Source organism: Nomascus leucogenys, chromosome 1a (genome assembly GCF_006542625.1).
Source record: "Nomascus leucogenys isolate Asia chromosome 1a, Asia_NLE_v1, whole genome shotgun sequence".
Lineage (NCBI taxonomy): Eukaryota > Metazoa > Chordata > Mammalia > Primates > Hylobatidae > Nomascus > Nomascus leucogenys.
The window spans coordinates 6,599,917-6,623,129 of NC_044381.1; the positions used below are offsets into that span (position 1 = coordinate 6,599,917).

Below are 23,213 nucleotides of genomic sequence, written 5' to 3' on the forward strand. Positions count from 1 at the left end.
TGGGACTGGGGAAAACAGAGGCCACAGTCAGCTGTGACTTTTTGAAGGAAGGAATAAAGTTAGTTTCTTTCATGCCAATTTAGCAATTACAGACGACCCCGGCAGAAATCTAAACCCGTGATTATCATGGGACTCAAAACCAGGAAAAAAAATAAGTCAAAAAGATTAAGAGCCAGAGAAGCAGTCTTCATATACGCGGCCAGCCAGCGGACAGAGGACTCTCCCATTAAGGAAGGTAAGAGCGTTGCCTTCTCGCCATAATCATAGTCCTCTTCTCCCAGAATAGGACTTGGGAAATTCTGGCTAAGTCCTCTGCCTACCCTCATTGCCCCGCTGATGTGTGACATCAACAGCATTTCTCCACAACGTCTGACAGTCTCCAACTTCAGAGGGCTCACAAACCCTCCTCCTGAATTCTCTCTCAGTCCTCCAAGACTACCAAGAAGAAAAGCAATTATTCAGGATGGCAGCTTGCTGGGGAGATGCAGCCTCCCTGAGGTAGAGGTGTTCTCTTGTCACTTAAAGAACCACTTCTCCTGGTCTGAGTAGAGGCGCATTTGCTGTTGCTGCACTTGCCAAGGCTCTGAGTTTGAGGTATGGGATGTATGAAACAATTTAATGAAGAATTAAGATTCCATTCTGTCATTTTGAACACAGGGTTCACTCCTATATTATTCACTTGAGAGGATTGGTGAGTTTGACTTTAATTTCTTTTTTACAACTGGGAAGAGCAAATTACACATAAAATGTCCCAGTGGAAAGGGGTCATGTGGTGAAATCCCCACTCTTCTCTCTCATCTCTCCCTGTTGTTTTAAACTGGAGCTCATTAATATAATTCTATGGGGATCAGACCTTTGAAATTCATGAGGACAGTAAGAGAGCAGAAAAATACATAAAATAAGGAAAAGAGCTTCCATTATTGGTTTTTAATAAGCGTACTTGAATTACAGCCACTGCAGTTTATGGACATTTTTTGTTGTTGTTCATTTGTATGTGTTATAGTTAAAAAAAAAAATCCTAGCCAAGGGACTTGAACCAGAGAGAAGCAGAAATTGACTTAAGTAGGAAGGGAAACACATCGTTAGATAAAGTCAGGTCCTGGGCTTCCTCAGCTTGTTTTGGGTGGAGTGCCTGGGGACAGGCTGAAGCCCCTGTGTGAGGTGGTTTCCTTTGCTGAAAAGCTGGGCTGGAAGATGCTGTCCTCAGCGCTCAACCTCATGCACCCTCGCGAGGCACAGGCAACGGGTGCTCTGGGAAATGCACGTTATGTATCATAGCCTCTGTTTGTCTGTGGATTGATATCCAACAATAACTTTGGAGAAAAATAACTCCTCTTATTTTGTTAGCCACAGCCCTGGACCAGGGAAGGTAGAGAATCAATAAAAATGCATTTTGTTTCTTTCTCTAGAAGTTTATGGTGCAGAGTCAAATTGAAGGCATATGAGGAACATTTTTTCACCAAATAATAACTCAACTTGAAAGTCTTGTTGCTTTCATTTGTAGTTTCTTCTTTGAATTTAATTTTCAGTCAGTAGGAGGGGTTAGAAACCTGAGCTATTGCTAAAGCCCTTGACATCAATGAAAGAAGCAGGTGCAAATCCCCTCACAGAGAGAAACCAAAGGGTCCTGGCTATGGATATTGGTCACCTAGTGAGGATGCTGTTGTGGGTCTTTATGAGATGATGAATAGGGTGGCTTTGGATGAATTAATGATGCCCACATGCTCCTTCTGTTAGGTGTCCTGTGCCCTGACCCTACAAGATGCCAAGAGAAGACGCTCACTTCATCTATGATTACCCCAAGAAGAGGCACGGCCACTCTTACATCACAGCTGAAGAGTAAGTTCAAAACCAGACCCAGCAGGGCTTCCAGTTTGCCGTTTGCTGACACAGCCTGCTGACTTCCACCAGCACAGGCCTGCTTGTAATTCTCCCTAGTGTTTATCTCCCCAGACAGTAACATCCCTGGCAACAAGGGGAGGAGATTCTGTGCTTCTATAAGGGGCTCAGTCAAGCTTCTCTGAGGCCAAACAGGCAGGAAGATAGGAACGGCGTAAGGTTGGATCTTGCCATTTTTGGGCACACTTTTGACTATTGGGCCTTATCTGTAGGTTCCCAAGTGGAAAAACATCTGTTCAAGATCACAATGCCTCTTTCCTCAATCCTTGTTCTGTTTCCTCCACTCAAGCTCCTGAAGGTGGTCTGCAGACAGAATAAAAGTGAGTTGCCAAGGAGCCAGTAAGGATGATGGGCAGGTGTGTGTGACTCAGCCCACAGCCAGACTCGAGAGGAAGATGGAGGTCACAGCCTTTGCAGTATAACTTTATCCTAAGGAAAGGCGTTGGGTATTATGAGTGAATTAAAAATAAGTATTTATATGATTAAGCATTTCTAAATGCTAAGCATTGTATACTGGCCTGAGACACTGTTTTTATCTTTGAAAAAACTCACAACCTAGTGGGAGAGTTAGGCATGAGATTAATTTCAGCAAATGTAAGTGCGGTAATGAAAACCCAGAGGCTGCAAGGACATACTCTGTACGTGCTGGTTGTCGGGGGCAGGGGAGGCCCCACCCTCTGCGTGGGACTCTAACAGGACAACACGTTATGTGTTGTGTGGTCTGTCCAGAACTCCCTGTGAACCTGCTCTTTCTTTGGAAAGAGCTGTTGAACAATCTTTGTTAACAGTCAACCGCAGGTACCAGCAAGATGTAAAGCCCAACAAAGGCACTGAGGAAGAGTTCAGGCAGACAGCATTTCCTCAGAAGAGCCTGGTATAGGATCCTCTAATATCCCTGGCCAATTGGAGATGAGGGCGGCGGTATCTTCTCAGAAAATGTCCTGAGAGCAAAAATATACTCTTTGAGGGAGGGAAGCCCATTGCCCGTGGCATTAGTTAGGGTATTGTTTCAGCTTGTGTATAATCCCTCAACAGACTCTTCTTTAAAATATACTTTTATGTCTCGTGTAAAAATTCAAGAGTAAAGAGTTCAAGGCCTGTTCGTTTTCTTCTTGCTGGTTACTCCCCTGGGATGTCGCTTTTGTCCCCATGGCTGAAGATGTTGTGCCATCACCTCCACATCTTGCCAACAGAAAGCAGGAGGTAAAGGAGACGCTAGGACCGTTCTTTTCAAGGGACACATGTCACTTATGCTTATTGCCCCACCCCCTGCCCCCTGCCCCGTGGTACCCACCCTGGTGGGTATCATTCTTGCTGTGTTGTAAACGAAGAAAAGTTTAGAAAAATTAGGAAATGTGTGGCCAGACACGGTGGCGCTGGGATTTAAATCCAGGTCTGTTTGCCTCCAGAGTCCATGCTCTTAAGTGTTATGCTGCAGGCCAGCAGAGGCAAATATTTGCACAATCCCATCCGACGAGAGGCTAGGGCAGAGGTCAGTATCTCTCAGTGTGAAGCTGGAGGCTGATGCTAGTCAGCTCAGTAGGCTGAAAGCGGAGCTGTCCTTTGCCATGTAGGGCCATCACGCCCAGCTGGGGAACCTCATAGCCAGGTGTACCCACAACCTGAACAAGGTAACTTTCAGCATCTAGTCAGGAAGAAACCAACTAGATGGTTCAACATAGAGTCTTTAATATAAGAAGCTGGTTAAACAGGCATGGGACTGAGACTGAGGAGGTAAAGAAGGCATGGGGTAACCAAGGCTGTACCCACAGAATGCTGCTTCTACCCCTGTGTCTGGGGGAACAAAGGGAAGGGTGAGGCCATCAGGACCTAGAGTTGGGAGGAGGCATCCCACGGAAATGGGACCCAGATCTCTAAGGAGAGATTTCTGTTTGGCTGGTTCTGGTGTCTCAAGAGCTTAGAAGTGAGGGGCATGAATCAAATACTCAGGACTCTGAGGTCAGCCAGTGCTCTGCTGGGACATAATGAAGCTGGCTCTGAGAACGCCAGAAAACGAGCTGGTGCTTGGCATATACAGACAACGTGAGCATTGCTGGGGTGATGCTGACAGAAGCAGGAAGCACACTGGAAGGAGCTGCTCCTTCTTGACGCCCCAGGTTTGTAGGCACACTCTAGAGTACTCTAATGAGAGCCAGAGGGCAAAGGAGAAGCGGCATTTGCAGAGTCCAGTCCCAGCATCACAGAGCAGAGCACAGAAAGGTAGGTTTGGAGTTGAGGGACAATGGCTTAATAAAGGGCAAAGGGGGTTATGACCACTATCATGTGAAGGAACCCCTTCACTGAAGGCACAAGCTTTCTGTGTCTTGCAACATGAATGACGTGCATAAGCAGGGTCAGGTGGGTTATCTGACATTTTCCTTGAGAACAGGAGGGAGCCTCTGGATTCCAGCACAAAAGAAAAATACCCACTCAACCCATATGCGTGGGAGCTATCCTATAAAGAGAAAGTAATTCCTTTTGACATTTTGCTGTCTGTAGAAGGGTCAGATGGCCAAAGCTTCCAGCACAATGAAACACTTAACTTCAGTCTGAGTGTAGGAACCTGTGAATACATGGAACATCGTGATCTTGTGCAGGTACTGAAGGAGATCGGTCCAGAAAATAAGTAACTGCACATGGCCACCAATGCCAAAACTCATTCCTCTCATGAAAAGTCTCTGTCCCCATTGCTGTTTAAACAGGTGGGATGGAGGTAGGGGAATGGGGCCATCTTCTTCTTTTTTTTTTTCAGTTTTTTTTTTGCATAAAACCCAGATCCTGCACAATGGGGCAATCTTCATTAAAGCAATGCATCCCTAAGATCTGAGAATATTTATCCTTCTCACAATTGTGCCAGCAGGTGGAATGAGGAAGAATGATGTAAAATAAGTTCCCACATCCGGCCAAGAAGGACTACATACCTGCTTTGGGAATTATGTATCTCTTTGAAACCTCAGTGGAGAGCAGTTCTCACAGTTGGGTGGACACAAGTCATCCATGGAACTTGTTAAAATGCAGATTCCTAGGTGCTGCCACCTAAGAGGCTGATTGGGTAGGCCAGGGGTGGAGTCCTATGATCCGCACCTTAACGTGCATCTCAGGTGATTCTGCTGCAGGTGGTATTTGGAAGACACTCTGAGGTGCCCTGCCAAGCTGGGCAGTGGGTTCTTCCAATGTGTCTGGCATACCCTGGTGCTTTTCGCTCTCAGTCACTTGGGCATGTTGTAAGTACCATGTGACCATGCATAAAGTGCTGGAACAGAGCTCTGTCTGTGTCAAGATGTTCAAGCGGACGCCACAGGGTAAAATGAGAGCACAGGCATCCTGGGAGTTGAATCAGCTGCCTTCAGTCACAAGAACACACTGAACACTCCTTGTGACAGCTTCAGTTCAGGAAAGAGTGACTCTGCAGGAAATGCGCTGGCCTGGGAGACCTGGATCTGGCCCAAATTCTGGTGCTCACTTGCTTGGTCTCCAGTGCCAGTTGCTGTGAATGTTGGTTCTGCCACTTACTGGTTGTGCAGCCCTGGGCACTTGACCAGCATAATGTCAGCTGTAAAATGAACATCATTCCTAACTCCGAGGACTGTGGTTAGGATGAAATAAAAGCATATATGTGGGGGTGCCTAGCCCAGTGCCTGGCACAAATTGGTGCTCAATGAATGGCAGTCACTATGGTTATGGTAATGTTGATGAATCTTCATAGGTCTCAGCTTCCTGATCTATAAAGTGGGTAGACTGACCTACATAAGTCAGAGTTTCCATCTAGCACTGTCATCCCATGGTTCTCTCCATCCTGTTTGGAGACGGACAGGATAAGCTTGATGTCTCCTCAGCCTTGAGACAGAAGTTGTCCAGTAGATGTTACTGAGCAAAAGTCTCTCCAGGAGAAGCCTTAGTTAAACCTTGCTTCTCCTGTAGCTGCTCAGTCTCTTAGAAGTCACTCAGCTCTGCAGAAACTTTCTTAGTGAGTTGACAACCACAGCTAACAGAGTCAGTTCTGTCAATTTTGATCATGCTGTGATCAGGCAGATGTTAGCTAATTGATGATGCTTGCCCAGAGTGAACAACTCCAGGCCCTGTTTCCAGGGTCTTTGTGCTAACTGTAATGATTCCCAGGGGTCACTGAACACAGGGCCCAAGAGGCTGGTGTAGACCCCCAGATTGGCACCCTGCTGCTTAGACAAGATCCTTCTCAATAAGTAATGCCACAGCTTTCCTGTAGGTTCAGCCCAGACACTTCTCCCTAGGGCTACAAGGAGCAAAGTGGGGAGTTTAGGGAAGGGAGGGCACGAACATAATTGAGATGGATTCAGGTTCAAATCCAACTTCTGTTTTGTGCTAGCTCTGTGTGATCACCAGCGAGTCATGTATCCTCTGCCTTTTATTTCCTCTTCTGTGAAAATAGGGGATGATAAATTGTGTCTACCTTCCAATGTTGATGTGAGAATTGAATAAGCTAATGAATGTTTAGCACAGCACCTGGCTTTTAGTAGATGAGTCAGTGTTAATTTCTGTTTTCTCTCTGTGGGCTGAATTGGAGAAAATGTTTTAAAACAGCTTGATGAGATGAAAATTTAGCCCCAATAAATACATTGTCCACATAAAGACCAGTTACTATGGCACATCTTGTACCTGGAACTTGGGTGCCTGGGCCATGCCAGTTAGCAGCGTTTCTGTGGGCACACACTTGAGAGGTTCCTAAAGACCTCCGTTAGATCCAGGTGCTGGAGGCCTGGTGGGGTGCCCAGTGTGGGAGGTGGGAAACTACTTGGACACTGGGAGATGCTGCTCTGGGCAGTCAAAGTCCATATGAAGAGGAAGATTGATTTATGCTTCATCATAATGTACAACAACGTTTCAATGACGAAGTGGATTTGTCTATCTCTTGGGCCAGGGCCGCTGGGATCGGCATCCTGACAGTGATCCTGGGAGTCTTACTGCTCATCGGCTGTTGGTATTGTAGAAGACGAAATGGATACAGAGCCTTGATGGTTGGTAAAGTTCCCACTGCTGAAATCCCTCCAGGTCCAGGGCCCTCTTTCCGGTTCTTTCCTCTGAATCTCTGGAGAGTCAGATAATTGCCTTATTGTCACCTTCAGCTCTGATTCCGGCTTCTGATGCCTCTTTTGCTACATTGTACTTCGGCAACTCTACCTTTGCCTCTGCTCAGGCATGAACCTCAACCAGGAACTTGCCCTGTGTCTTAGTCTGTGACTATAACAGAATACCAGAGACTGTAATTTATAAATAAATGAAATTCATTTGGGTTACAGTTGTGGAGGCTGGGAACTCCAAGATCTAGGGGCCACACCTGGTGAGGTCTTCTTGCTGTGTCATATCATAGTGAAAGGCATCACATGGGCAAGAGAGTGAGAGGGCAAGAGGGAGCTGAACTCATTTTTTTTTCTTGAAAGAGGAAATCCTGGGATGGAGCGCAGTGGTGATCACGAGTCACTGTAGCCTTGACCTCCTGGGCTCAAGCCATCCTCCTGTCTCAGCCTCCAGAGTAGCTGGGACCACAGGCGCGTGGCCATCACACTGGCTAATTAAAAAAAAAAAACACTTTTTTTTTGTAGAGACGAGGTCCCACTATGTTGCCCAGGCTGGTCTCAAACTCCTGGGCTAAAGTGATCCTGCCTCGGCCTCCCCAAGTGTTGGGACTACAAGTGTGAAACACTCCACACATGGCCCAAACTCACTTTTATAACAAACCTACTATTGCAATAACAAACACACTCCTGCAATAACAACATTAATCCATTTATGAGGACAGAGCCCTCATAACTTAATCACCTCTTAAAAGTCCTACCTCTCACCATTGTTGCACTGGGGATTAAGTTTCCAATACAAGAATTTTGGGGGGACACATTCAAACTATAGCACCTGTCTCTTTGGTTCTACTCATAGCAGACTTGGGTACCTAGATGTTGCGTGTAGCAAAGCACTGACGGTTTATAGGGCACAGGGGAAGGGGTTTGAGGTTCCCTTATAGCAAACAGGAGTATATTAGACACCTCAGGTTTTACCACTTCTGGGAATTCTTGCTGGTTCTGTTACTCCACTTTGTGACCTCCTCTTCCTACCTTTCTTCTTCACCCCTTTCTTCACTGGTTACCTGTGAATTCCAAGTTCTTCTGACTCTACACTAAGCATCCCAGGATATCATCAGTGCGATGAGGAAACCATCCTCCCTGCATCAGCACAAAGGGTCATTTGTTTGTTTTTTAACAGGCTGCATCCTTCTTAGATGGCCAAAGGTTTTAATAGTATTTTTTTCTTCTTTACCCAAATATGCAGGAAGCTAACACAATTACACAATCCAGTCTTCTGGTACCAGGATCCTCCATGAATGGGAAACATCAACTGAGTTTATAAGCTATAAAAACTACAGGTTTCAGCAATCTTGCTTAAATCCAGGTAGCACTTCAGCACTTCAGCACCCAAAGGCATTCTCCATAGATCTCGCTCTCTTTCTTGTTATTAGAGATCTGAAAGCTTTTCAGGTTGATGCATAATGGAAAAAAAATATCTTTCCAAAAGATGTTGGAAAGTCCCATTCCTCATTCAGCAACACTTCATTTAGAGGAAAAGGTCCTGTGAAAGAGAGAAGGGTTGGTGTGTGTTGGGGATTGAAGCTTGGCAAGCTGATGAGAAGAAGGTGAGAAATGCAACTCTGGATTCTTTCCCTCTTTGCCAAGAAACTTGGGCAGTCTCATGTCTCCTGTTGCCCAATGTCTGTCTTTCCAGAGCATAAATACAAATACAAACCATGAAAGGCAAGTCAAGTTGGGAGCTGACACACCCACCGAGCATAGCCCTCTAGTGTGCTGACATCTAGTTGGAAGGAGGAGGAGTTGATGAATCTGAACAAGACTCCAATACTGCAGGAAATACTTGAGGAAAGCCTTGGGTTAGAAAGTTAGGGATAGAATTCCTGCTCATATGGCTGTCCACAACAGGTTAGTAGGGGAGGACTTTAATCTCTGCCATAGAACTCCATTTGTAACTCTAGCATGGGGTTATGACATTGCCTTGTAACTGGCTATTTACTTTTTGCCTCTTCAACCCCTCCACTTTCCCCTATGTAAGAACCAGAACAGAGAATATTTCTCACTCATCTTCATATCTCCAGTGCCTAGCACAGTGCCTGGCACATGGTAGTCACTCAATTGTGTTGCATTAGGACTTGGTCCCATTGTCTGCCATTGAGTTGCTTGGAGACTAGAATTCAACTTCTCTAAGATTCACTAGCTCTATTCTACACCCAGACAGGTTGGAAATCTGTGATGTAACACAATGTATATCCATTTTTATTTAATACATGTTTTCTTCTATATTTTGATTTCATTATATATTTGTATATCAAAAACATAATGTTTAGCCTTTCAAGAAGTAAAACTATACAAACTCAATATGTTGGTACTCATTTCCTAACTAACTATAATTATTAGCTTGATCCTACTGAACACAAATGCAGTAATTTTTCCTTTCTGCTTCAATGTTCTCATCTTAAATTCATTTAATTGAAAAATAACAGAGAGTCTTAATGTCATGTGCTCAGACACTGTGAACATTTTGCTTGGTAAGTTCCAAATTCAAACTCTATGCCTCCATTCCTCTAGGATTAAATCAGTGGTTTGTAGTTTCTGAGACTTTTATTGAAAGGGAATTGTGTTTAAATTTCCTGGTTTATTTAATTTCCATATTTATTTTTTAAATTAATATTAAAATCTTATTTTGAGATTTTCATATATCTAGAAAAGCCAGTTTGGAGATCAGCAGTCTAAGAAGTTTAGGCAAAATTATGTAAAATAGTGCATTAAGTATTGCATTTAATTACATAATTACCTCCCTTTCTGTCTTCAGTGATTCTATTTTCATTTTAAAGCAGAGGGATATAAATGACATTAAATATAAGCTTTGGGCATGTGAATTACTCCACCTTTAACAATCTTCATTAAGCTTGAAATGTCTACTTTTCAACTTCCATTTGACCACAGAATAGTAGAGAGGCTGGTTGGAATTTAGATCTCTTAAAATTTCTCCCTTGGTTAACAATTCCCCTGAGCCCTGGAAAACATCTTTTGAAAGGAAAGACTGCTTTTTGTAGCAACCTGTTTCTGCAAGAGGAAGTGGGAAATGATTTGTAATAAACTGAACAGTGGTTTTTATATTAACCAGTTTTACATCTTCACTTGAAAGTTCAGGACAGAATACTTTTGATTCTTGGAGAATTTCATGGCCCTTGCTCTCAGCTCAGTTTACACTCATGTGTCAAGGCACTGTGTTTTTCAATGCATGGTCAGTGGTCACCTGCACTGGAATACTTTGGGGTTCTTGCTAAAAGGCAGATTCTGGGATCATGTCTGGTGGTGGGATTCAGGAATCTGTATTTTAAAATGTACACCCAGTTTTAATGTAAATACAGAGAACTGGCAGTGACCTGATAGAGTGGATCATACTCATCCTATGGTGAGTGAGAGGCTTAAAAAAAAAAAGAAAAAGAAAAAAATGGTAATTGACAAGGGCAGTTTTATTTTTTTTCTTCCCAATCAGTACACCTTTTATATACTTTTCCAGTTTATTGCATTAGTTATTTGCAACTTCCAGTATGATGTTGAAAAGGAGTGGTGAGACAGGACATCTTTGCCTTGTTCCTGATCTTAGCAGAAAGGCTTCAAGTATGATGCTAACTGTTGATTTTTTGTACCTAGATATTCTTCAGCAAACTTGAGTAAGTTTCCCTTTATCCCTAGTTTATGGAGAGTTTTAAATTACGAATGGGTGTTTGATTTTGTCAAATGCTTTTTCTACATCTATTGATACAATCTTGCAAATTTCTTTTTTTTTTTTTTTTTTTTTTTTTTTTTTTTTTTTTTTTTTTTTTTTTTGAGATGGGGTCTCATTCTGTCACCCAGGCTGGAGTGCAGTGGCGCAATCTCACCTTACTGCAACCTTCACCTCCCAGGCTCAGGTGATCCTCCCACCCCAGCCTTCCAAGTAGCTGGGACCACAGGAGCAAGCCACCACGCCTGGCTACAGTTTTTGTATTTTCGGTAGAGATGGGGTTTCACCATGTTGCCCAGGCTGGTCTCAAACTCCTGAGCACAAGCAATCCACCTGCCTCAGTCTCCCAAACTGCTGGGATTACAGGTGTGAGCCACCACACCTGGCCTGATTTCTCAATATTGAACCAGGTTTGCATACCTGGGATAAATCCCACTTTGTCATGGTGTGTAATTCCTTTTATACATTGTTAGTTTGACTTGCTAATATTTTGAGATTTTTTGCATCTGTATTCATGAGAGATATTGAGCTGTAGTTTTCTCTTTTTGCAATATCTGTCTGGTATTAGGGTAATGCTGGCCTTATAGCAATGAGTTACAAAGTATACCCTTTGCTTCTATCTTCTGAAAGAGGTTATAGAGAATTGGTATAATTTCTTTCTTAAATGTTTGGTAGAACTTGCCACTGAACTCATCTGGGTCTGGTGCTTTCTGTTTTGGAAAGTTATTATTGATTCAATTTTTATAATAGATAATAAATCTCTTCAGATGGTCTCGTTCTTCTTGCGTGGATTCTGACAGATTGTATCTTTCAAAGAATTGTTACATTCACCTAGGTTTTCAAATTTGTGAGCATAGTTCATAGTATTCCTTGCTTATCCTTTTCGTGTCCATTATTATTTCTGATAATAGTAGTTTATGTCTTCTTTTTTTTCTTAGCCTGGCTAAAGGCTTATCAATTTTATTGATCTTTTCCCAGAATCAGCATTTGGTTTCATTGACTTACTCTACTGACTTTTTGTTTCTTTCTTTTTTTTTTTTTTCTAGAGACAGGGTCTCATTCTGTCACCCAGACTGGAGTGCAGTGGCACAATCATAGCTCACTGTTACCTTGAACTCCTGGGCTCAAGCAATCCTCCTGGCTCAGAATCCTGAGTAGCTAGGACTACAGATAGCTACCATAGTAGCTAGGATTATAGCATGTGCCACCAGGTCTGACTAATTTTCTTTCTTTCTTTTTTTTTAATTTGTAGAGACAGAGTCTCACTATGTTGCTCTGGTTGGTCTCAAACTCCCGGCTTCAAGCAGTCCTCCTGCCTTGCCCTCCCAAAGTGCTGGCATTATAGGCATGAGCCATTGTGCTCTGCTGATTTCTTGTTTTCAGTTTCATTGATTTCTGCTCTAATTTTTATTTTTCCGCTTACTTTGGATTTAATTTGCTGTCCTTTTTATTTTCCTAAGGTGAAAGCTTAGATGACTCATTTTAGATCTTTCTTCTTCTCTAATATACACATTCAATGTCATACATTTCCCTCTAAATACTGCTTGCACTGCTAAGCAGTATCCCACAAATTCTGATATCATATTTTAATTTCATTTAATTCAAAATATATTTAAATTTCTCCTGAGATTTCTCCTTTGACCCATGTGTTATGTAGAAGTGTGTTGTTTAATCTCCAAGTGTTGGGAATTTTTCAGTTATCTTTCTGTATTGATTTCTACTTTAATTCTATTATAGTCTAAGTGCAAACATTGTATAATTTCTATTCTTTTAAATTTGTTAAGATGTGTTTTGTGGCCCAGAATGTGGTTTATCCTGGTAAATGTTCTGAGCTTGAGAAGAAAGTGTATTCTGTTGTCATTGGATGAAGTAGCCTACAGATGTCTCTTATATCTAGTTAATCAAAGATTTTGTTGAGTTCCACTTTGTCACAGTATATAATTCCTTTTATATACTGTTAGATTTGATTTGCTAATATTTTGTTGAGTTTTTTTGCATCTATATTTATAAGAGATAATGAATTGTAGTTTTCTTGTAATATCTTTGTTTTTGATATTAGGGTAATGCTGGCCTCATACAATGAGTTAATCCTTACTGATTTTTTACCTGCTGGCTTTGTGTTATTTCTGATAGAGAGATGTTGAAGCCTCCAACTGTAACTCCAACTTCATAGTGGACACAACTATTTTTCCTTGCAGTTCTATCAGTTTTTATTTCATGTATTTTGATGCTGTGTTCTTAGGTACATGCAATGTTAAGTGTTGTTATGCCTTCTTGGAGAATGAACACCTTTATCGTTATGTAATATCCCTCCTTATCCCTGATAACTTTCCTTGAAATCTTCTCCTTCTGAAACTAATATAGGAACTCCTACTTTCTTTTCATTAGTGTTAGCATGGTATATCTTTTTCTATGAACTTTCTTTTTTTTTTTTTTTTTTTTTTTGAGACAGAGTCTCGCTGTGTCACCTAGACTGGAGTGCAGTGGTGGGATCTCGGCTCACTGCGACATCCACTTCCTGGGTTCAAGTGATTCTCCTGCCTCAGCCTCCCAAGTAGCTGGGATTACAGGTGTGCACCACCAAGCCTGGCTAATTTTTGTATTTTTAGTAGAGATGGGGTTTCACCCTGTTGGCCAGGCTGGTCTCGAACTCCTGAGCTCAGGCAATCCGCCTGCCTTGGCCTCCCAAAGTGCTTGGGATTACAGGTGTGAGCCACCGTGCCTGGCCTCTATCCACTTACCTTTAATGTACATGTATGTGTCTTTATATTTAAAGAGGGTTTCTTGTAGAGAACACATAGTTGGGTCTTCTTTGTTGATCCACTCTGACAATCTATCTTTAATTGGTGCATTTAGACCATTGATATTCAAAGTGGTTATTGATATAGTTGGATTAATATCTACCATATTGTTACTGTTTTCTACCTGTTGCCTCTGTTCTTTGTTTCTATTTTTGTCTTTACTCTTCTTCTGCCTTTTGTGATTTTCATTGGACATTTTATATGATTCCATTTTCTCTCCTTTCTTGGCATATCAGTTATACTTCTTTTTTCTTTTTGAGACGGAGTCTCACTCACTCTGTCACCCAGGCTGGAGTGCAGTGGCACGATCTCAGCTCACTGCCACCTCTGCCTCCCAGGTTCAAGTGATTCTCCTTTCTCAGCCTCCTGAGTAGCTGAGATTAAAGGTGCATACTACTATGCTCAGCTAATTTTTGTATTTTTAGTAGACACGGGGTTTCATCATGTTGGCCAGGCTGGAACTCGACCTCAAGTGATCCACCTACTTGGCCTCCCAAAGTGCTGGGATTACAGGCGTGAGCCACCAAGCCCAGTCCAGTTATACTTCTTTTTTTTTTTTTTTTTTTTTTTTTTTGAGACGGAGTCTCACTCTGTTGCCCAGGCTGGAGTGCAGTGGCACGATCTCGGCTCACTGCAAGCTCTGCCTCCTGGGTTCATGCCATTCCCCTGACTCAGCCTCCCGAGTAGCTGGGACTACAGGTGCCTGACACCACGCCTGGCTAGTTTTTTGTATTTTTATTAGAGACAGGGTTTCACTGTGTTAGCCAGGATGGTCTCAATCTCCTGATCTCCTGATCCACCCGCCTTGGCCTCTCAAAGTGTTGGGATTACAGGTGTGAGCCACCGCGCCCGGCCTTATACTTCTTTTTTACTTTTTTTCAGTGGTTTCCCTAGAGTTTGCAATATACACTTACAACTAATTCAAACCCACTTTCAAATAATACTATACCATTTCATAGGCATTACGAGTATCTTAAAATAAAATAATCCTAATTCCTTCCTCCTGTAAACTAAGAACAAAGTCCTAAATCCTCCAACCAACTGAATGGACCCCCTCTTCACCAAGGGGACCCCAGGGAAACCTGAAAAACTGAGTCTTGGCCATGACGGGAAGGGAGGTGAGAGATGCCTCATTATACTCCCTCCCTTTTAGAGTTTTAGGTACAACTGACCAGCACTGATTTTAAAATAGAGATTACAGGACTGACAGAATGAACTCTTTGTGGCAATATCAATTTAGGAACAAGACAATGCAAGGAAAGGGTTAAATCATGCCCTTCAAACCATAAAATGTTTTTTGTTTTTTTTTTTTTAATTAACCCCATATAATGTGGTTTACTTTCCAAACTGACTCTGGTATAGTATCACACGACAGATTGCAGACTCCCTTATCTTAAGCATTCCTTTATACTGACTTCAAGTCTTAAGACAGAGCTGAACTCTTTCAACCAACTGCTAACTAAAGAATACCTAAAACCCACCTGTGACTTGTAAGTCTCTGCTTTGAGATGTCCTGCCTTTTCAGGCTGACCCAGTGTATACCTTCCGTGTACTGATTTATGATTTTTACCTACAATTCCTGTCTTCCTGAAATGTATAAAACCAAATCATAACCCAACCACCTCAGGCACACTTTCTCAGGACTTCTTGAGACTGTTCTCCCGGCCATGGTCATTCATATCGGCACAGAATAAACCTCTTTAAAATATTTTGCAGTTTTTTTCTTTCTGTTAACATTCCTTTCCCTTGTATCATTGTTGTTATTAATTTCAACTGTATATAAGCATACATAATTAAATACATTGTTGCTATTATTCATTTTTGAACAAACTATTATCTGTTAAATCAACTAAGAATAAGATAAATATGTTGGGTGCAGTGGTGCATGCCTATAGTCTCAGATACTCAGAGGCTGAGGCAGGAGGATTGCTTGAGCTCAGGAGTTTAAGACCAGCCTGGGCAACTTAGCAAGATCATGTCTCTTAAAAAAAAAAAAAAAGAAAGAAAGAAAAACAAAGTTTTAGGAGGCTGAGGCAGGAATATCACTTGAACCCAGGAGGCAGAGTTTGCAGTGAGCCAAGATTGTGCCATTATTCTCCAGCCTGGGCAACAGAGTGAGACTCTGTCTCAAAAAAAAAAAAAAAAAAAAAAAAAAAAAAAGAAAAAAGAAAAAAAAGATTTTATTTTACCTTCACTTATTCCTTCTTGGATGTTCTTCCTTTATGTAGGTACAAGGTTCTGACCTATGTTATTTTCTTTTTCTCTAAAGAACTTCAAATATTTCTTGCAAGGCAGGTCTACCGGCAATGAATTCCCTCAATTTTTGTTTGACAAAGTCTTTATTTCTGCTTCACTATTGGTGGATAATTTCACAAGAGTGTTCCTTTTGTAGATTCACTCTTCTTATCCTTCCCTTCAGAAATATTCTTTGACCAACTATTGGGTCCCAGGCACTGCACTAGAGCTTTACTTCTAGTTAATTCCCACAACAATTCTGAGAGGTAGGCGGGTATTATCTTCCTAGATGCAAACTCAGAATTCAGAAGGTAAAGTGATGAAACTGAAGGCACACAGCAAGTAAGTGGCAGAACCTAGATTACAACTCATTCTTAAAACTTCGGCTTCCTTCTCTTTTAATGGATTCAGTTACTTCTTCTCACCCACTCACCTTTATCAATTCATATTTCAGGATAAAAGTCTTCATGTTGGCACTCAATGCGACTTAACAAGAAGATGCCCACAAGAAGGGTTTGATCATCGGGACAGCAAACTGTCTCTTCAAGAGAAAAACTGTGAACCTGTGGTAGGTTAAGATCCTTCATAAGGGTATTTTCATGAATGGCTGTTTTTAACTCAAGTGAATACAATTATTGCCATTTGAAAAGCAAGGACAATGTGAATGTACTCATTGCCACTAAACTATATACACCTAAAAATGGTTAAAATGGCAACTTTTATGTGTATTTTATGAGAATAAAAAAATAATAAAAACAAAAAACAAGGGAAATACAGATATTTTCTTAACTGTGTTGTCACATACCCAGCGTTTCCAGGGTCAACAATGAGACCCCTACATGTAAGATTCAAAGGAAGAACTTAGTGCTGGATACAATATTCTTTTATGTTTTTAGTTATATTTGCCTTTTTAATGGATGTAGATATATACAGAGGGGAGGGATAAAGTACCTATTATTTATTGTATAGAGTCGGGCGTGGCTTAGCCACTAGTCACATGGTGCTATTTAACACTTAAAACATAGGAGTTTGAAATAAGATGTATTATAATACATACCATATTTCAAAAATATTAGTATGTAGAAAAGAAGATAAATGGCTCATTAATGATTTTTATATTGATTCATCTTGAAATAAATATTTTGATAATATTAGGTTAAATAAAATATTTTAAGATTAATTTTACATGTTTCTTATTTTAAATGTAGCTACTAGAAATTTTAAAATTACATATGTCTGGGCATGGTGGCTCACACCTGTAATCCCAGCACTTTAGGAGGCCGAGGCGGGTGGATCACCTGATCTCAGGAGCTCGAGACCAGCCTGGCAAACATGGTGAAATCCTGTCTTTACTAAAAATACAAAAATTAGCCAAGCGTGGTGGTGCATGCCTGTAATCCCAGCTACTTGGGAGGCTGAGGCAGGAGAATCACTTGAACCTGGGAGGTGGAGGTTGCAGTGAGCCAAGATAGTGCCACTGCACTCCAGCCTGGGAGACAAGAGTGAAACTCCATCTCAAAAATAGACAACTAAAATAAAATAAAATTACATAAGTGGCTTGTACCATATTTCTATTGGACAGCACCAGTACATATACAACATAGCATAATGGTTGAGAGCACTGACTCTGGAGCCAAATTACTGTGTTTGATTCTTAGCTCCACAACTTACTAGTTGTGTGACCATGGGCAAGTGAGTTAACCTCTCTGTGCCCCAGTTTCCCATTCTGTAACATGAAAATAATAAAAACACTCCCAGAATTGTTGTGAGCATTAAATGAAGGCCTGACACATTTGTTCTGGATACAATATCCTCTTGTTTTATATTTGGTAGTATCAATGTGCCTTTAGACATAATTACAAGGATCTCTGTGGTAAAGATGCAATGTATATAGTGTCTGTAAATAGCATTCGATGATTCGTTAGGGCTTGAGATTTTTACTGTCATGGAAAATCCAGGTATAGCTAAGCTTTTGAGATTTTGAGAACTCCTTAACCCTATTTTTCTCTACTCTTACCCCCAACAATCAGCCTATATACTTGTGAAATTTAACAATTACTTCATTGGGCAGAAATTATATGTGAACACTTAGAAATTTCAGTCCACAGGGAAAGTACAAGTATGTTAACCATTTTAACTTAATCCCTTCCTAGAAACACATACACTGTTGCCAAGCCCATATTCTCCCTTTCTTGTTCTCACAGGTTCCCAATGCTCCACCTGCTTATGAGAAACTCTCTGCAGAACAGTCACCACCACCTTATTCACCTTAAGAGCCAGCAAGACACCTGAGACATGCTGAAATTATTTCTCTCACACTTTTGCTTGAATTTAATACAGACATCTAACGTTCTCCTTTGGAATGGTGTAGGAAAAATGCACGCCATCTCTAATAATAAGTCAGTGTTAAAATTTTAGTAGGTCAGCTAGCAGTACTAATCATGTGAGGAAATGATGAGAAATATTAAACTGGGAAAACTCCATCAATAAATGTTGCAATGCATGATACTATCTGTGCCAGAGGTAGTGTTAGTAAATCCATGGTGTTATTTTCTGAGAGAAAGAATTCAAGTGGGTATTCTGGGGCCATCCAATTTCTCTTTACTTGAAATTTGGCTAATAACAAACTAGTCAGGTTTTCAAACCTTGACCGGCATGAACTGTACACAGAATTGTTCCAGTACTATGGAAGGCTCACAAAGGATACTTTTACAGGTTTAAGACGAAGGGCTGACTGGCCTATTTTATCTGATCAAGAACACGTCAGCAATGTCTCTTTGTGCTCTAAAATTCTATTATACTACAATAATATATTGCAAAGATCCTACAGCTTTTTTTTTGAGATGGAGTTTTGCTCTTGTTGCCCAGGCTGGAGTGCAATGGCGCGATCTTGGCTCACCATAACCTCTGCCTCCCAGGTTCAAGCAATTCTCCTGCCTTAGCCTCCTGAGTAGCCGGGATTACCGGCATGCACCACCATGCCCGACTACTTTTGTAGTTTTAGTAGAGATGGGGTTTCTCCATGTTGGTCAGGCTAGTCTCAAACTCCTGACCTCAGGTGATCTGCCGGCCTCAGCCTCCCAAAGTGCTGGGATTACAGGCGTGAGCCACCACGCCTGGCTGGATCCTATATCTTAGGTAAGACATATAATGCAGTCTTACATTTCACTTCAAGGCTCAATGCTATTCTAACTAATGACAAGTGTTTTCTATTAAACTAGAAATTGGTAGAAGGATTTAAATAAGTAAAAACTACTATGTACTGCCTTAGTACTGATGCCTGTGTACTGCCTTAAATGTACCTATGGCAATTTAGCTCTCTTGGGTTCCCAAATCCCTCTCACAAGAATGTGCAGAAGAAATCATAAAGGATCAGAGATTCTGGAATGGTGTCATTATTTGCATAGCAACATTGCAATTTGTTTTCCTTTGGCTACATCAACATATCACCTACACTATTATTTATCTAATATTTCTCTTCCAGGCAGCTCATTGAAACTTTTTTTGGCTTTAATTTCTATTGCCATCCTAAGTGGAAAACCAGTATCATTTTCCATAGTAGAGGATAACTATAAAAACGAAGAAAATGAAAGTAATTTTTTTAACCTAAGAAAATACTAATGGTCACAGAAGGCTATGAACCTGAGACCTGCCCCTCTTTGTCAAACAGAGATTAACAAGGATCAGAGAAAAGTTAAAGGCTGTCTTTGACATAATTGGAAGGCTTACAAGAGTTTTAAAGAAATTACTTTCTCACTATATGATTCATTGTTATTTAACGGTGAGTCAGTAAACCACCTAAAAATCATCTTGTGCCATCAGGAACACTAGTGTAACATAACTGCATCATTTTCTACTAAAGACAAAATTTCACCAAAGGGGAAAAAGAAAACACAGGATAAAGAGATGTATTACACACATCGAAAAAAACAACATTTAACAAAATATTAAAATCTTTCCCCACTCTTCTGATACTGTCAAGTCTTACTACTTAAAATAAGGCTTCCACCGCTCCCACTTCAAACAAATAAATAAATTCTAAACCAAGGAAACTTCATCAGGCATTTGGGTACCTCCTCCCCTCATCACGAGGTCTCGCTGAACCTCAATCCTGTACACTGAGGAACCTGTGGCTTGAACCGTACATCCCTCCGAAACCCCCAGACTGTCACTCACTGAGGTTGCTCTCATTTCTCTGTGGAAAAGGCTCTCCTCACAGAGTTCCTCAGACAGTGTCCCAGGTGATGGACACAGAGACTTGGGCTGAGTCTGCCAGAAAGAAATTAGAAAAGTGAGATATTTTTGAAAGGAACAGAAAGTGCCAGATTCAGAAAGATTTACTCCCTACTTCACAGAGGCACCCACACCTCTGAAGATGACTCCTTGGATTAGAAACCAATTGCAGGGAGACCCTGGGAGCCATGTGTTAAGGATGGAAGGTCACATGATGCAAGGAGCCTGGGTCATTACATCACACTGAGAGCTCCTTATATATTCTGGTTATTAATCCCTTGTCAGATGGGTAGTTTGCTGCTATTTTCTCCTATTCGTGGGTTGTCTCTTTACTTTGTTGATTGTTTCCTTTGCTGTGCAGAAGCTTCTTAACCTGATGTGATCCTATTTGTCCATTTTGGCTTTGGATGCCTGTGCCATGTAGGGTATTACCCAAGAAATCTTTGCTCACTCCAATATCCTGGAGAGTTTCTCCAATGCTTTCTTTTAGCAGTTTCATAATTTGAGGTCTTAGATTTAAGTCTTTAATCCATTTTTACTTGGTTTTTGTATATGGCAAGAGATATGGGTCTTGTTTCATTCTTCTGCATACAGTTATCCAGTTTTTCCAGCACCATTTTTTGAAGAGACTGTCCTTTTCCCAACGTATGTTCTTGGCACCTTTGTTGAAAATGAGCTCACTGTAATATATGGATTTGTTTCTGAGTTCTCTATTGTGTTTCATTGGTCTATGTGTCTTTTTCTTTTTTTTTTTAAATGCCATTACCAGGATGTTTTGGTTACTATAACTTTGTAGTATAATTTGAAGTCACATAATGTGATCTTTCCAGTTTTGTTCTTTTTGCTTAGGTCTTTTTTTTTTTTTTTTTTTTTGAGACTGTCTCTCTCTGTTGCCCAGGCAGAGTGCAGCAGCACATTCTCAGCTCACTGCAACCTCCACCTCCCAGGTTCAAGCTCTTCTTGTGCCTCAGCCTCCCGAGTAACTGGGATTACAGGTGTGTGCCCCCATGCCCAGCTAATTTTTGTATTTTTAGTAGAGATGGGGTTTCACTATGTTGGCCAGGCCGGTCTTGAACTCCTGACCTCAAGTGATCTGCCTACCTCAGCCTCCCAAAGTGCTGGGATTACAGGCATGAACCACCGCGCCCAGCCTCTAGGTCTTTTGTGGGCTATTCTCTTTGGCTATTCTGGGTCTTTGTGATTCTATATAAATTTTAGGATTATTTTTCTATTTCTATGAAGAATGTCATTGTTACTTTGATAGGGATTGCACTGAATCTGCAGATTGCTTTGGGTAGCATGGACGTTTTAACAATAATTGAGTCTTTCAATGTGTAAACATTGAATATCTTTGTTTTTCTGTGTTCTCTTTGATTTCTTTCTTCAATGTTTTAGTTTTCATTGTAGAGATCTTTCACTTCTTAATTCCTAGATATTTTATTTTATTTGCACCTATTGTAAATGGGATTACTTTCTTGATTTCTTTTTCAAGTTGTTCCCTGTTGGCATACAGAAATGATACTGATCTTTTTATGTTGATTTTGTACCCTGCAACTTTACTGAATTTATCAGTTTGAATAGTTTTTTGGTGGAGTCTTTAGGTTTTTCCAAATATAACATCATATAATCAGCAAACAAGAATAATTTGGCCTTCTTTCTTCCTAATTTGAATGCCCTTTCTGTCTCTTGTCTGATTGGTTTAGCTAGGACTTCTACTATGTCACCACTGAAGGTGACTCTAATCCATCTAAGAACACTTGGATTATGTGGGGTGGGGGAGGTGGAAAACTGGCCTTGAAGAAAATTCATGAAATATTAAGACATTGCCCTTCTGATATTGAAATCCAGGGCTGTTACTTTATATATTTGTTGAGACCCTTCAGTGTTCTCTAACAGCCTGGACTGACTTAACACAAATGAGGAGAGCAGCCTTCAAGAAAGGGAGATCCCCGTGACCTTTGTAGATAGATAGGATGAGGCTTCCCTGCTGCTGAAGGAAACCTGAACTCAGGAAAATGAGCCTCACCCATAAGCATGGGCACAGGAGTCCTCTACTGCAGCGTGCCCTTCCTTTTTGCCCTGACATACCTGTGGGCTGAGAATGGGTAATGGCATGGCACTGCTTTGATCCCCTAAGCTTCCTGCAGGCCAGGGTAGGGACTAGAGTGACCAGAGCTCGTGGCTGGTCTCCTCTGGCTGCAATAAGCATTTTCCACTTGCCCATATTCACTGTACAAATAATAGTATTTTTATTTGCGTGGTGAGCAAAGTTAGAGAGCACTGTTTTATAGAACCTGGGGTTCCCCTTCCTGTCCAGCCCTCAGTGGTGGTGACTGATGCTTAAGACAAGGCTCAAGTCTCTATGCATTTCCCTGCGAGATTCTGATATGGTCTCTCTGATTGTTTTTATAGTAAAGAGCAGACATACTTTAAGGAGGGAAAAAGAGCTAGCCAAAAGATTTTCTGCCCAGGTTAAAGTCAGTGAAAATTTACACTGATCATACAAATCATTGAAGCCTTCAAGTTGTCTGCAGTGGAGACCAGTCCTCTGAAGTTACAAATGTTAAGTTTAGCATTTAGTAAATATCTGGACAGGTTTACTTGTCACTTGAGAATATCGTAGACCTTCTCAAAAAAAGAACAGAAGGGAGTCTCTAAACTTTCATTTCATGGTTCAACAGTTACTTGATGGTGCATCAAAATCCGTCAATCTCAAGTAACCGGTGCCAAAAACATCTTTAAAGTATTTCAAAAGAACTTTCGGAAGGAAATAATGGGTCGTTTGGATGAAAACACTCATTTTTAGGAAAATCTAAAAGCACTATCCCAAGAAGCTGTGAAATAGAATAAAAAGTGTGAGAAATGGAGAAAAAAAATGCTTGACAACTTGAAAACATAAAGAGAGCCCTTTAAAATCTCTTAAATCGTATGGAAGGTGATACACTTGCCTGTCTCCTTTAGCAAAAATTACATGGATGATGGCAACTTGAAATCAGTCAAACACAAATCAGAAAATTGAGAACTTCTAGGTAAATCAAAAAGCAATTTGAAGAAATACATCGACGCTGTTAAATGTTTCCTTAAAAAGGCTTGAAGGAGAAGAACAAGGACTATTAAAAAGAAAATCAAATAAATCACTTACAGTTCAAAGAAATGGTCTCCCACCTGAATAAGCATCTTTGTAGTCTAAAAATGTAGCTCATACGAAAACATCAGCTGTGTAACATCAGAAGCATGACGCCTACAGGAAGATGG

At 41.0% G+C, this 23,213-nt stretch overlaps 1 protein-coding gene across 1 annotated transcript; it reads left to right on the forward strand.

The window, feature by feature from the left end:
• Nucleotides 1-98: 98 nt before the first annotated feature.
• On the forward strand, nt 99-18,236 carry MLANA (melan-A). Its single transcript, XM_003273830.4, has 5 exons — nt 99-235; nt 1,738-1,839; nt 6,797-6,893; nt 16,180-16,293; nt 17,930-18,236. Exons 2-5 carry the CDS (start codon nt 1,763-1,765, stop codon nt 17,996-17,998), a joined length of 357 nt encoding a protein of 118 aa, XP_003273878.1. The 5' UTR covers nt 99-235; nt 1,738-1,762; the 3' UTR covers nt 17,999-18,236.
• Nucleotides 18,237-23,213: the final 4,977 nt, after the last annotated feature.